The 13,412-nt window shown below is 34.5% G+C and overlaps 1 protein-coding gene across 11 annotated transcripts in view; it reads right to left on the reverse strand.

Annotated features, from left to right (window-relative positions):
- The window catches only part of LOC149782598 (piezo-type mechanosensitive ion channel component 2-like), a 263,620-nt gene that overhangs the window by 71,047 nt on the left and 179,161 nt on the right, over positions 1-13,412 (reverse strand). For all 11 annotated transcript variants that reach the window (XM_089934052.1, XM_089934060.1, XM_089934057.1 and 8 more), the window contains 2 exons: positions 11,238-11,401; positions 3,476-3,567 (listed from right to left, as the gene is read on the reverse strand). In XM_089934052.1, coding sequence (XP_089790178.1) covers positions 3,476-3,567; positions 11,238-11,401 — 256 coding nt within the window. The remainder of the gene's footprint in view (positions 1-3,475; positions 3,568-11,237; positions 11,402-13,412) is intronic.

Below are 13,412 nucleotides of genomic sequence, written 5' to 3' on the forward strand. Positions count from 1 at the left end.
CTTTTTGTTCTGTGACTCGACCAGAAATACAAATACATACAACTGATAACTTGCAGTTCTACTCTATCACACTGTGCAAAGTACCACACTGTAGCAGAACAAATATGATCACTGTACCTGTAATTGTTCAATATTCGATTAATTAATCTGATATTTTACATCAGAGCAAATACCTCATAACTACAAGTGTACATTCACTTACTGACCAAGGGTATATTTCTTTGGTGGGAATGAAAACATTATTTTACCTGCAAAAAACATTATTTTACATGCAGCATTATAAATGATCATTCTTGGGATTTACACTAAACAGAGTTCATATGGATATAAATATTGTGAATATTTAAATATAAACTGACATTTGCAGTGCGCATAATAACAGTGCATGTTATACATACCAAAATACAGTACTTCATAGCTGTTGTTAACGTATATTATAAGAATAATGCAAAACTGAATTAATACAAATGTATTTATACTCAGAGACACTTGGTAGGGTCCAATATTCCAAGCTGACAACAATGAGTATTAGTCCAAGTCCACTCCCTGAGAAAACATTACTCAACTTCTCAAAGCATAAACATATTATTAAAGGATGTAAACTAACCCATAGCCAGCGTTTGTAAACAAGAGATTGGGCATACATTACCATAAAGCAACATGTTCATCGATTTTTGACATCACCGAAAGATATGTACCTAAGAGATACACCCCATGCTGAGCTCCTCTGCAATGGGCTTCTTACAGACATGTTCAAGAGTAGTCACTTTAATGGGATAGAACTGACAATGACTTCACAGCCAAAACAGTACAGTTGCAAATGGAAATTTGAATGCTTTCACTGTTTGAATCAAACACTTTTTCTGTAAATTTCAGTGACATGGTAATGAGCATAAGGACAGTCTGATCACTCATTAAGTAAGCCAGAGAAAATAGTGAAACAGTCGTCAGTGCAGATAAAGTAATGAGTGGGGGTATGGCCTCAAGTAAATTGTTTATAACAGTTATAGAGGAACATCAGCAGCTGATTTACAGAGAAAACTAGTTTCAATAAAAGGGCAGTACCTGAATTTGATTCATTTCAGGGAAGCTTCACATGTTATTCCAGACAAGATTTAAGTTAATATATGCCATAATTAAAGTACACTGTATGAAATATGTCATTTATTTTTACTACTAACCTGGATATGCAGGTCAAAATACTTCACACAAATGGACAAAATCCATGTTGATTAGAACCAAAATACAAACACAAAACGTACTGAACAATTATTTATATTCAGCACTCACTTTAACTAGTCTACATCAGTTCATGTCTAGAACTTTTGCCTAATGATTGTGAAGTCCACCTATTCTGTCCTCAATCTGATTGCTGTAATGCACCACTCTCATATTCTTCTTTATAAATGTTATAAAGTGGTGTTGAATTACGTTTTTCTGATCAGATAAGTTTTGAAGTTTAAAAAGACCCATATGCTCTAACAATTTTCACCCAAAGTAAACCCATAAAAGTCCATTTTGCTTAATGTCTGGCACCATTTTCTTTAGAAGTAAAGACTGGTCTGCTAAGTTAATTATCAATGTAATGAATGTATGCGGCAGTGTTTCAAATTAACCCTTTACCTCACGCAAGCGCCTTTGGACGCCTCTACTCCATTTGCATGGAAGCGCCTTTTGACGCCTCTACTCCATTCGCATGGAAGCGCCTTTTGATGCCTGCTGTAAATATCAGCCATTTTGAGTTGGTTTTTGTAGTACCAACTTCGGGGAAAACCCCCCATTTGATACTACATTCATTTCTGCGAATGACAATTACGTCAAATAACGTGGTCGCTGTTTATGCACTGGTCGATATCTGCTATTTAAAGTAACTGGGTCGTAATCTCCACTCTCAAAAATGGCGGTCGTGGATTTCATTCAGTACTTACGAAGTTTACACAATTAGAATCACAACTATGAAAGATTCAATAACTTAAGTAAAGGCTCTGATATTGATGTAGGCAGCAATCAGTTTTTATAAATTATCAAATTCAGATGACTTAATGATGTAGATGCAGACGAAAAACATGTAAATTTCGAGTATGGGAAATGGCAGCTACGGTTGGTCACGCAGCCTCACTGACATGATGGTGAACGAGTTTTCTCAAGATTTTAAAGCACATAAAAAATTCTTCCGTGAAAAATAATTACACAGCTATAACAATCGGACTTTACTCTTAAATTTTTCCACATATAATAGATGTGTACCAAAAATGAAAAATGGTTAAAATTGCTGTTAAACGTAACATACACTACATTGCTTAACAGTTCACAGGCAGGCCTATGTGTATGTTGTCGACTAGGTAACAGGTGTTCTATTTATAGCGCGCTGCACTTTGTTACTATGCTCTTTGTGGTAAACTGTTAAAGAAACCTTCCTGTTTTCTTGGAAATGAGTCATGAAGATGCAATAAACAGAAAAGTAAAGAAGTAATTGTAGCTCTATGATGGACAAATTAGCTCTTACGCTATTCTGATGCATCAGTCTTTCTTTTTAGAAAATTCTCAATTTTTGTATAAAGAATGGATTAAAGATGATGATAATATAAATTACAAGCACAACATTCATTGCTTTCTTTCTTTTATTTTTAAATGTACCAGAGAAGCATAATCCATATACAGATGAAATTCAGTGAGAAAAAAAGTTTAACGATTATGCCAAAAGCATAATGGTTGGCATGTATGTTTACAGTATGACTCGACCAGGGTTCGAATCTGCAACCTACTGCATCCAAGGTGGATGCTCTAACCACTTAGGCCACTGGAGTGGGGGTAAAGATGGTAATAGGTACATTTAAAAAAAGATAAATGTGAAGAAAGAAAAAAATCTTTACAAATCAAACCTTTTATATAAACTGCATTCCTTAAAAAACGTCTACTATATAGGAGTGGGAAAAAAGTGAATGGGGACATCACCATAGATCAATATTTACCCAATACATGAGTATCTGTCTCTTGTATTCTTTTCTGCTCCACTCTGCAAAGATCTACTCAAAATTATTATAGGAAACAATGTAGCAATATTAATTTAGTATATCATGCCAATGCTGAATGATCTTTATTTTCTTCACCAACAGGAAATAGACCCATGCATATGCACAGCTTAAACAGACCCATGCATGTACACAGCTTGTGGTAACGGTCTCAACTTGAATACCACTCTATGTTTTTATTTCAGAAACATAAATATTTTGCAACATTTCAAAGCATTCTTTTGTAACTAACCTAAAACTAGGTTATTCTGTATAGAGATACAGTACCATATTTGCATAGAATGAGCACCATAACCTTTACATTTTAGTTGGTATTATTTCTTCTTAATATTCTTCTTACATCTGTGTCTAAATTACACTGCTCACAGACCCTATTTCTATGCTTGACTTTGTGATTGGTCCACTTGTGCACCAAGCAGCATTGTAACATGTATAGTGCTTACCCCTCAGTTCCAATGTCCTCCTCCTCTATTGGACTTCTACGAAAAGGACTCTGCAGTTCCACAGTTTGCTGCCTGTACACCAACTGCTCAGACTGTATTAATAAATACACAATCATAAACACCGTCAGCACTTAATTAGGTTCTCAAAAAAACACTTGCAGACATACCTGATACTGTAGATTTATATATTTCATGTTTGAGAAATAACTGGACACATTATATTTATGATCATTACACTTAAAATGAACTAAAAGCTTGAACTAATACATGAATTTCACTTGATAAAAGAACTTATTTATTTGGTATTTATTTACAAAACTGCTGCCACAAGTAGGCATTAGTGACATGATCAAAATTTCACTGCATACTGTTATTGACAGTGTACCAAGAATATTGTTTGGAAAGAAATTTTAATCCAAATACAGAACCTTACTAAAAGCTGACAGTTTCATAACACTGATTTACATTTCCAGGTCATACTAACCATTTTTGACAATAAATTGAGCGATATATCAGGGTTTCAATTACCAATTTTTATCGCGATTTTTCTTATTTTCAATAAATGTTCTTTCCAGTAAAACATTATAAGCGGGTTTGCAAGTTATCAGGGCATGAGTTACTGAGGGAGTGGTGAAACTCTAAAATATAGTGATTCTTAAATCTCATTGAAATCAACAAACTAGATTAAATTTTCAAAGGCAAAATGGCTCAAAGAGCTAAATATAGATAAATGTCTATTATTAGAAATACAAACTGTTCTGGTAAATAAGTGTAGACAGCATGCCAAGGCTTGAGTGAGATACAAATCACTCTAACCCAAATAATGAATGGCAGTGTTCAAAAGCCTGTTTGGTTTATAACAAACCAACAATGTGATTGCTAGAGTGTTCATATCCCAATGGCATATCTTTACTGAGTATTTAGCTGGTAACAAGTTTGTAAATTACAGTCAAAATCTAATCATCATCATAAACTAACCAAACATTTTATCCATTTTAAGCTTTATTACAAGTTTGGATGGAATCAAACTTACAAGAATGCACACTATAAATTAAGGGACATAACTCTCTAAGAAATGGTAAAATCTACTCATCATTGAACTCGTATGAGACCTTGTTAAGGCTAAGCTTAACAGCCAGTTTGGTTAAGACTGTGTAAACAATATGTGAATGCAAGTGTTCACAAGTGCAAATCTATTCAAAATTGATAAAGGGACATAACTCTGTATAAAAAACAGTAAAAAGAATAACTCTTGTCAACATGAAGCTTCACAGTAAATTCCATTTAATTCAAATTAAGAGACTACTAGAAATCACTGAGATGACTATTTAAATCTATTCAGATCTTCGCAAAATAAATCAAATCATCAAATCCTGCAATGTCACACTGAGATGATAATTCATAGAAAATCTGCTTGAAATCAAATAAAACAAAGTGGATGCTAGAGCATTCACAAATTACTGGGATGTCCATTGTACACAAACCAAGGGCAATAACTCTTACCAATAGGAACCAAATTTGTCAAAACTTGGCTACCTTTGAGAGTATCTAATCAGGGCTGTTCCAGTAAAACATATATCCCCCCGGGGACAGAACTTCAAAAAAACTTCTGTAGGAGGTTGTGTTTCAAACTATTTTGATTCTGACAGTGGAAGGTTGGTTAGGAAAATCACTTCTGTTGTGGGTTGTATTAACAGGATGAGAAATCACTGGTGGGGTTGTCAGAAGAAGAAGAAAAAAAGAATATATATTTTAAATCGCATCTAACCCCCTTCTAGTGGTCTAGCGTGAATAAAACATTGGGTCAGAAAATGATGTCAGTTCTGCATGAGTGCACGTAATTTGTATGAATTCGCATACTTTTAAAGTAGTGATACGCGTTCCGCAAATTACATCAACGTTGTGGATATAAAACACGTGCTTTGCGCAGTATGCAATTTTTTATTAAACTTTTAGCTTTAAAAGTGCATTTTGCTACGTAATTCGTACTGCCAGTAGCGGTCTTGCAGCACTTGATGCGACATCCAGATAGATGCATACTACTGTTCGACATGAATTGCTGTTAAAACTAAATTTGATTGGTTCAGTGGGTCATGGAACAAGCATTTTATGGTAGTTTTAACCTTATTTCTATCATGCAAGTTTTACAAATGCGTGTTTCGAATAAGGGCTACACAGGAAACCAAAATGGCTGAGTCACAACAGGGTTTGTCTTCAGACGACGTTTCCAGTCGGCAAATACTGACTGGTCATAGTCATGATGGCAATTAATTTCATGTGCATCAGTCTATTGGACATTGGGAAATTGATACTGAGTGCGAGTCTGATGTACATGTTGGATGGACAATATGCTGGTTATATTTATTCAATATACCCATGTCTGAACAAGCAGAGACTATGGGACAGCTGGACTTAAAACCCTAATACATCATTATGGAAAAGAAAAAATCTTGCATAAGAGGCAGCAAAAGTGATTCAAAAAAGTGAATCTTTAGCAGAGTTCATGTTAGTGAAAACTGACAGAGGTCTCAGAAATTCTTAATAATGCGTATTTGGATGACAATATATTATTGGGGACGCAGAAAATCACTTAAGCGAGAGTCCTCTGTATGCATATAATAAGTTGGCAGCAAAATTCAAAGACTTACCAGTCCTGCTTCAGCCACCTGCTTAGTGGGAAGATGTGTAGATCAATTAACTGTGCTGATATTTACAATGACAGAATTTAGTGGCTGAAAGCCCCCCCCCCCCCCCATGTACATGTCAACATTATAAGAGTACATCAAAAGAACATGCTGCAATAGCTGGGTGGCAAGATCAAAAGCTTGGACTGGCAGCTGGGTGGAAAAATCTACTGATATTTACAGTGCTTGAATTCAGAGGCAGAAAGACCCAGAGATGTACATGTGGTCATTTATAACATTACATCAAATAAACAACTTTAGCTTTTATTATTGTGTTCATTTCTGAGTGTAACGGAATAAGTAGTGCACATGACCTCGGAATCATGACATGTTGAGACTTAGACCTGAATAAGTATTTTGGGGTTCAACGGCAAACTGACGAAGATAGTAATGAGATTCAGGAGAGTGCTAAAGTTGCTAGAACTGATAGTTTGGATGGGACAGTAGCAAAGTGTAAGAGAGTGTGTGATGCCCAGCTTAGTACTTTGAATTAAGACCTTCCTTGGATTGACAAAATTCAGACTCACTTTGATGGACAAACAAGAGCTATGTCAGTGTTATAAAGAATGTAGAAATTGAACTCAATGGCAACCAATAGCTCTTATAATTTGCATAGTTTTCTGGGATGGGTCTGCACGTTTGCTGGTAGGGCTCCAATTTTTACCAAAATGGGAGTCCTGGACTCCTAGTTTTAACATCCTAGCGAGACTTCTGGAAAACTTTTCTTTTTGGAACAGAGATATCCAAGAGAGAATACCCATGGGGCCAAACCTGTGAGATGTTGAAAATTGCACAACCATAAAGAACAGTAACTTGTTCAAGCTAGTTATGCATATGCGCTTCAGACAGAAGGCACTGAAAGTTCTCAGCACAGAATAATATTCCTACACAGAGGAGGAGGATCATATTAGACTCAGAAACAATTAACAGATTAATGCTCATAGGGAACAGCAGAGAATCCCCATACAACATAATTATGTGTGTGTAGTTCTCTAGTTGGCAGAACCACTATGGCAACAAAAGAATAACGAGACAAACTCTGATATCATGCAGATGTATTACCAAATGAAGTACATGCACTCTATGTGCAAACATTAAATTACATTAAATATAAGAGACTGACTGATCTGTGTAAACTCAAAGCAAGATGGATCAAATTTGTCCTGTTTGTGTTCGATTCTTCCTATGTATATTTGATCATGGTGATATTTTCTGCAGACCTTTTGGCACTTAGTTCCAAGCCATCATTTGGTTTTTGTATTACAAATTGGACTACTGTTATCTAGCACACAACATTTTGAAGCAGTGTCATTAACAAAAGATGAAATTGATGAAAAAATAGTTGATGTCATTCTGATATGTACATTCTTTACTACACTACTAATCTGTTCATCCCGATTCTTTTCTACCATCTCCTTTAGTTTTACCAATACTTTTAATAAAATTGTAACTTCTAATTTCTTTAAATCTAAATATTTGTAATCATGTATTATTGTTAAAAGGTAAAATGTGCTTGGTTTTGTTTTAAATCTTAAACTCTTAATTAGCAAGGGACTACAGTTAAAAGCGGGTCAACTTCATGTGTGCAGAAATTTTTGCCATATAGCAGTGTTGTTAGAAACAACAGAATAGTTGTACAAGATCTATTTGGCAAAGTTGTAGAACCAGCACTCGTATTGTCACTACATATTCCATTTAAATAATATTATCATTATTTCTGCATATTCCTATCAGTATTTTCCCAGTAGCATTAGATTTCTGATATGAAGTTGTTCGTTTCATGTGCAATTTTTACACGTCAAGAATTCTCATGGGTCGGTGGTTCTTTCTGGGGTTTTCCCGGGTTCTTCCTCCACCATTAATACTGGCCGCCATGTATAGCCTATCGTGTGCTGAAAAGTGGCATTAAACCCTACAACAACAACAACACATCAAGAATTCTCACAGTATCATTAAGAAACAATGTAATCTGAACCAAATTGATTTGTTTGAGAAGAAATTCATTTTTTAACCCCAAAATCACTGAAGCTATGAGTTCTGGTATTAAAGTTTCACATTTAATAACATTTGAAGTAGCCATGATAGTAATTTAGGATTGCAACTGTACTAATTTTACATTTGGTATATTCAAATCTTGAATGTGATGGAGGAACATGGCTCCAAAATAAACATCAATTTTAGAACCTGTTCACTGCCTATGAATCAAGTATATAATCAGAGTCCAACTGTATTGTTAGAAATTTTTTAATTCTTTTGACAACATTGTAGTTAGCTGTCAGATATGGAGTTTTCTTTTCACAAAAGCTGTCATCATATATGTGTCTATACTGATACAAATGTGATCATGAGCACTCAAAATTTTAAGTTATTGAATTTTAATATCATGGTGTTTGCACAGGTTTACAGTGGGAACTGAATTAGTACAGCGAGTCCTGAATTCTTGAGTTTTGTGCAGAAACAATGAATTCAAGCTGAATACATTCAGAAATGTAGAGGTTTCAAACCTGGGTTTAGTCTCTCCATTGCATTTCACACTGATATGCATATTCACAGACAATTGGTATAGTAGTAGGAAAAGGAAATGACAAATTTAGATACATATCATAAACAAGACAAACACTATGTTGGGGGGACAAGATCATAAGAACAGGCTGGAATGGAGAAATATAATAAAATCAATAATGAGTAGAAGTGTGCCTCTTTTTTTATGTGTGCAATATTATTTTCTCAGATTCAGTAAGAAAGAAGACAATAAACCAATGTGAATTTAGCTACTTAGAAGATGTATCAAATCGATTTTAACCTTCTGGTTATATCTGTTCTGGTCTGTTTCTGTCCATTCTGAATCAGTATCGTTGGAAAAAAATTGGTAAATTTGGCAGATTATGATTATCGGTATACACTGTACTTCTGCCTGAGAGATGTGAATAATTTTATTTCTTGGTTTGTTGATTCTGGTTGTTGCTTAATTCAAATGCATCACTGAAAAACACTGATGCATTCTCATACTTTGTTACAAATAATTATTACAGATGTATATCTCCAGATATCGGTGAATATAGCTTGAATAAGTTATAACAGTTCTAGTTGGAACAATGGACATTGTTAGAGAAACTAGTAAACTTTTCGGAAGCATGTGATGCAGGATAGCTTAAGACTTCTCCATCTCATATGATCACCATGAAAAATCCACTGTACCAACTGACGATGACTTCTGAGAACTGTCCGAAAGCCACGATTGATGATATTCAAAAGTCTACAAAAATTACAAGAGTCAAAATTTATAAACTCGTACAGCTGTGGCAAAAATGATGGACTAGTACCTTTGCTGCTGTTGCCACAGTTGATTAGTTTGTTGATCAAGTTTGGTTTGGTTTGGGTTTTTTAATTTTTTTTTTAACAATATATTAGGTGGAGGAAGAACCCCTAAAGACCACCAAACCAAATTGGTTGATCTGTGACAAAAACTCACCGTGAGATGTGCAAGTGATATAAAAGCAAGCACATTAGTACACTTGGGCACATGGAGCCTCTGTTGATTTGATGTTTATCTCCAAAAGTCGAAGTCATTTAGGCATGTGATCTCGGGTTTCGGTAGATCATTATGGCCTTTACACCATTTTCAGATGAAGAGAATCTATATATGGAAGCCAGTTTTACTGCTGAAGAAAATCCAAGTACTTTTGAGACACCAAACACCACTTATGTAGAACCAATGACTTTCCACAAGTAACTGACAACAATCTCATGTACATATTGGAGGAAAGTAATCACATGACAAGCATCTTGTACCACTCAGCCATGAAATCCCCTCAGACCATAGGTATAAGTCTCATATGAAAGACTAGAAGTGGGAGATAGAACCTGTGACAACTGGATTGAAAGTGCCGAATGTTACTGCTAGGCCATCAGTGATGATGATGATGCTGTTGACAATACAGTTAACTGCAGTGACAATGATTTTATAAGTACTCTGGGAAAAATGATTCCTTGACTTTCATCCATTTTTTAAATCTAATTAATGATATAAAAATGTTTGACTTGCTATATTTCTTCTTTTTTTAAAAACTTTATATTAGTCTTGTAACAAGCATAAAAATAAGACATCGGCAAATGAAATATATGTTCTTACAAGAAATGATATAGCATAAAAGTAGGCAGAAATAATGCAACATCACTTCCACAGGCATTAATGGTTTTTTCTTCTGACAAATGTATTATAAGTTTACCAAAACATTTATTGAGAAAAATAATAACAAGGAATCATAGCAACTGACCACATATTTAAAGCAATACACGATTTAACTATTATTCTAATCAAAAGCAGCATGCCTGAGAACAAAGAAAAATAGCAAAATATAGTGATCACTTTAGTAAACACACAGTTTAGTAAGGATACAAATTCATGATTTCTGTATTAGAATAGAAATATCTATTATAAAATCTGTATTCATGGATGTTAAATTAGTTGGTATTAAGGGACTGATCAATGACATCTACAAATAATAAGCCACCATGAAATTTTTTGATTTCACAGTATCAGAGACATGCTTGGCTGACAGAAAAACAAACAAAAGGACAAAAGACTGATTATAATGAATGAATACAAATAAAAATATGCAGCAGATTATATGATCTAAAAGAATTCAGTAGATTACCTCCAGCCAGCTGTCATTTGAATCGCTTCTGTCCCCAACCCAAAATTAAAATTGCTTCTACTGCCCACTAACCCATAGCCAGAAATTATGTTAAAAAAATACACTTCTGTATGGGGCAGTGTTTTTTTATTAAAACATATCTAATGGTGGATCATATTATTTTTTTAATTGCTTCTGTTGTGGGTTGGTTGAATTTGAAAGTGCCTCCCCCCCAGGGGGTATATGTTTTACTGGAACAGCCCACACCTACAAACAAACAAAAACCCTGCAATTCTACACAGAGGCTGAAACCTACCATTGCAAATTGGGAATGGATATACCAGGCAAATATGTCTGCTCTCATCTACCATATTTGTAGACAGTGACTGGATATACCAAAAAGAAATTTGGCAACAGTCCTGGTGAAAAATTCTGCCATACCTGTATTTTTTGTTTCTCTTTCTCAAAATCATCCTTCATCTGGAAGGCAACAATCCTGTAGTTGGAAGATGTATCATTGCAGAGATTGATGAACCACACAGCACAACTCTTTACAAGGCAGCCAATGAATGTCAGGAAGGTTTTGAATTTCTGGTAGCGTTCACCTGTGGCAGAAAGAGACATGGTCAAAGGTTACAGTTTAAATTCTTCCAACATCTACTAAAGGCTTACAAAGCCTGACTTTCCTTTGATCTGTAGCATGAAGCAACAGAGAGTTTATGGGATATCAACTGACAATGGACCCCCACCCAAACAATGATGCTAAACGCAGCATTAATGCACCCAATCCAACTGGTTAGTACAATACCAGAAAGCAAAACCATCTTGTCCTAAGTTTTCATTTATTTTATTGCAACCTGCTTGCTTCTCAAAATGTTTCTAAGCATTAACCCGAAATAAATGATATATTTGTAATTACAAAGAACACTGCAATACATCCATTCCAATACTTTGTGACAAATATATCTTTGTACTCCAACAAATAATACAGATATAGGAAGTGTCAATACACTGGATGACAGATCACCTTAAATCAAAGATATGTGATGCCCTTTCAGATGAAACACTGTTGCTATCATGTATTTTCTATCAAAATGATCACAATATTTCATCTTCATTTCTGTGTTCTTGTAGAAACTGTATATTCACAAGCATGTGTTTTAACAGCTGTCTGAGCATGAACTCTTTCTTTCACCTGCAAAATGTGCTACCTGCTACCCAATTTCCATTAGTTATCAACTGAATCATTTGATAATAAAACAAACCAACTTGTGATTGGATACTTAAAACATGTATGTGTAAACAACAATTTCTGTTTTAAGAATAGAGTCAGTGAAACACTTTCTAAATAAACTCTCTGAAGATTTTAACTGTCATGCTTGTTTATTTTCTTGATTAAATCAGTTTTAAGCACAAGCATGGCAATTAAAATCTTCAGAGAAGTATAACACGGAATTTTTTTTGTTATAACCTGCAGTATAGAGGGTAATTAATGAAGCAAGATGCATAAAGTGTTATATCCTTTTGTGTTGGGTAATTAATGAAGTATAACATGGATTTTATTTTTTATAACTTGCAGTGTAGGGTAATTAATGAAGTATAACATGGAATTTTTTATTATATAACTTGCATGTAAGGTAATTAATATAGCAAGATGCATAAATTGTTATATCCTGCTGTGTTGGGTAATTAATAAAGTGAGACATGGAAATTGTTATAACCTGCAGTATAAGGTAATTAATAAAGCAAGACATGGAAATTTAATTATTTTGCTGTGTAGGGTAATTAATGAAACAAGACATGGAAATTGTTATTTCATGCAATGTAGGGTAATTAATGAAGCAGGACATGGAAATTGTTATATCTTGCCGTGTAGAGTAATCAATGAAGCAAGACATAGAAGTTGGTATATCTTGCTGTGTAGGGTAATTAATGAAGCAAGACATGAAAATTGTTATATACTGCAGTATAAGGTCATTAATAAATCAAGATATGGAAATTGTTATTGTATCATATGTGATACCTGTTGATCCACTAGTAAATGCACCCACGCATGTATTACAACAACACTATTGTTTGCTTAACAAGGAAACCATCATATTAGTAATCTCTCATTTACCTCTTCTATATACTGTAGTATCATTTATTTTAATGGTTTAAAGTACAGTCCAGACAATCATGATCCACAGCTTTCCAAAAATGTGATGATTTAATGTCATCTGGATTAAAGCCTGAAATGACTAGCACCTTGGGTATGAAGCGACAAATTTCCACTGGGTACGAAATGACCACGAGTCGTGAAAATCTACAGTACAAATTTCATCACTGTGGAAAAGAAGTGAAAAGTACAGTTCACACTACTGTGATCCATAGCTTTCCATAAATGCAATTATTTAATGTCATCTGGATTAAAGCCTGAAATCCACAGCTTTTCATAAATGTGACTATTTAATGTCATCTAGATTAAAGCTTGAAATTTCATCCTCATCCAAATTGTTTCCTTTCCCCCACTTTGATAAAACCATCAAAGCCTATGAATTTATGATAACACAAAATCCAACAGACATGGTGACAGAAAGAACACTGATGATTCCAAAATTTGTTCTGTGAGCTTGG

The sequence above is a fragment of the Sinohyriopsis cumingii genome, chromosome 15, assembly GCF_028554795.1.
Source record: "Sinohyriopsis cumingii isolate HCF-2022 chromosome 15, ASM2855479v2, whole genome shotgun sequence".
Lineage (NCBI taxonomy): Eukaryota > Metazoa > Mollusca > Bivalvia > Unionida > Unionidae > Sinohyriopsis > Sinohyriopsis cumingii.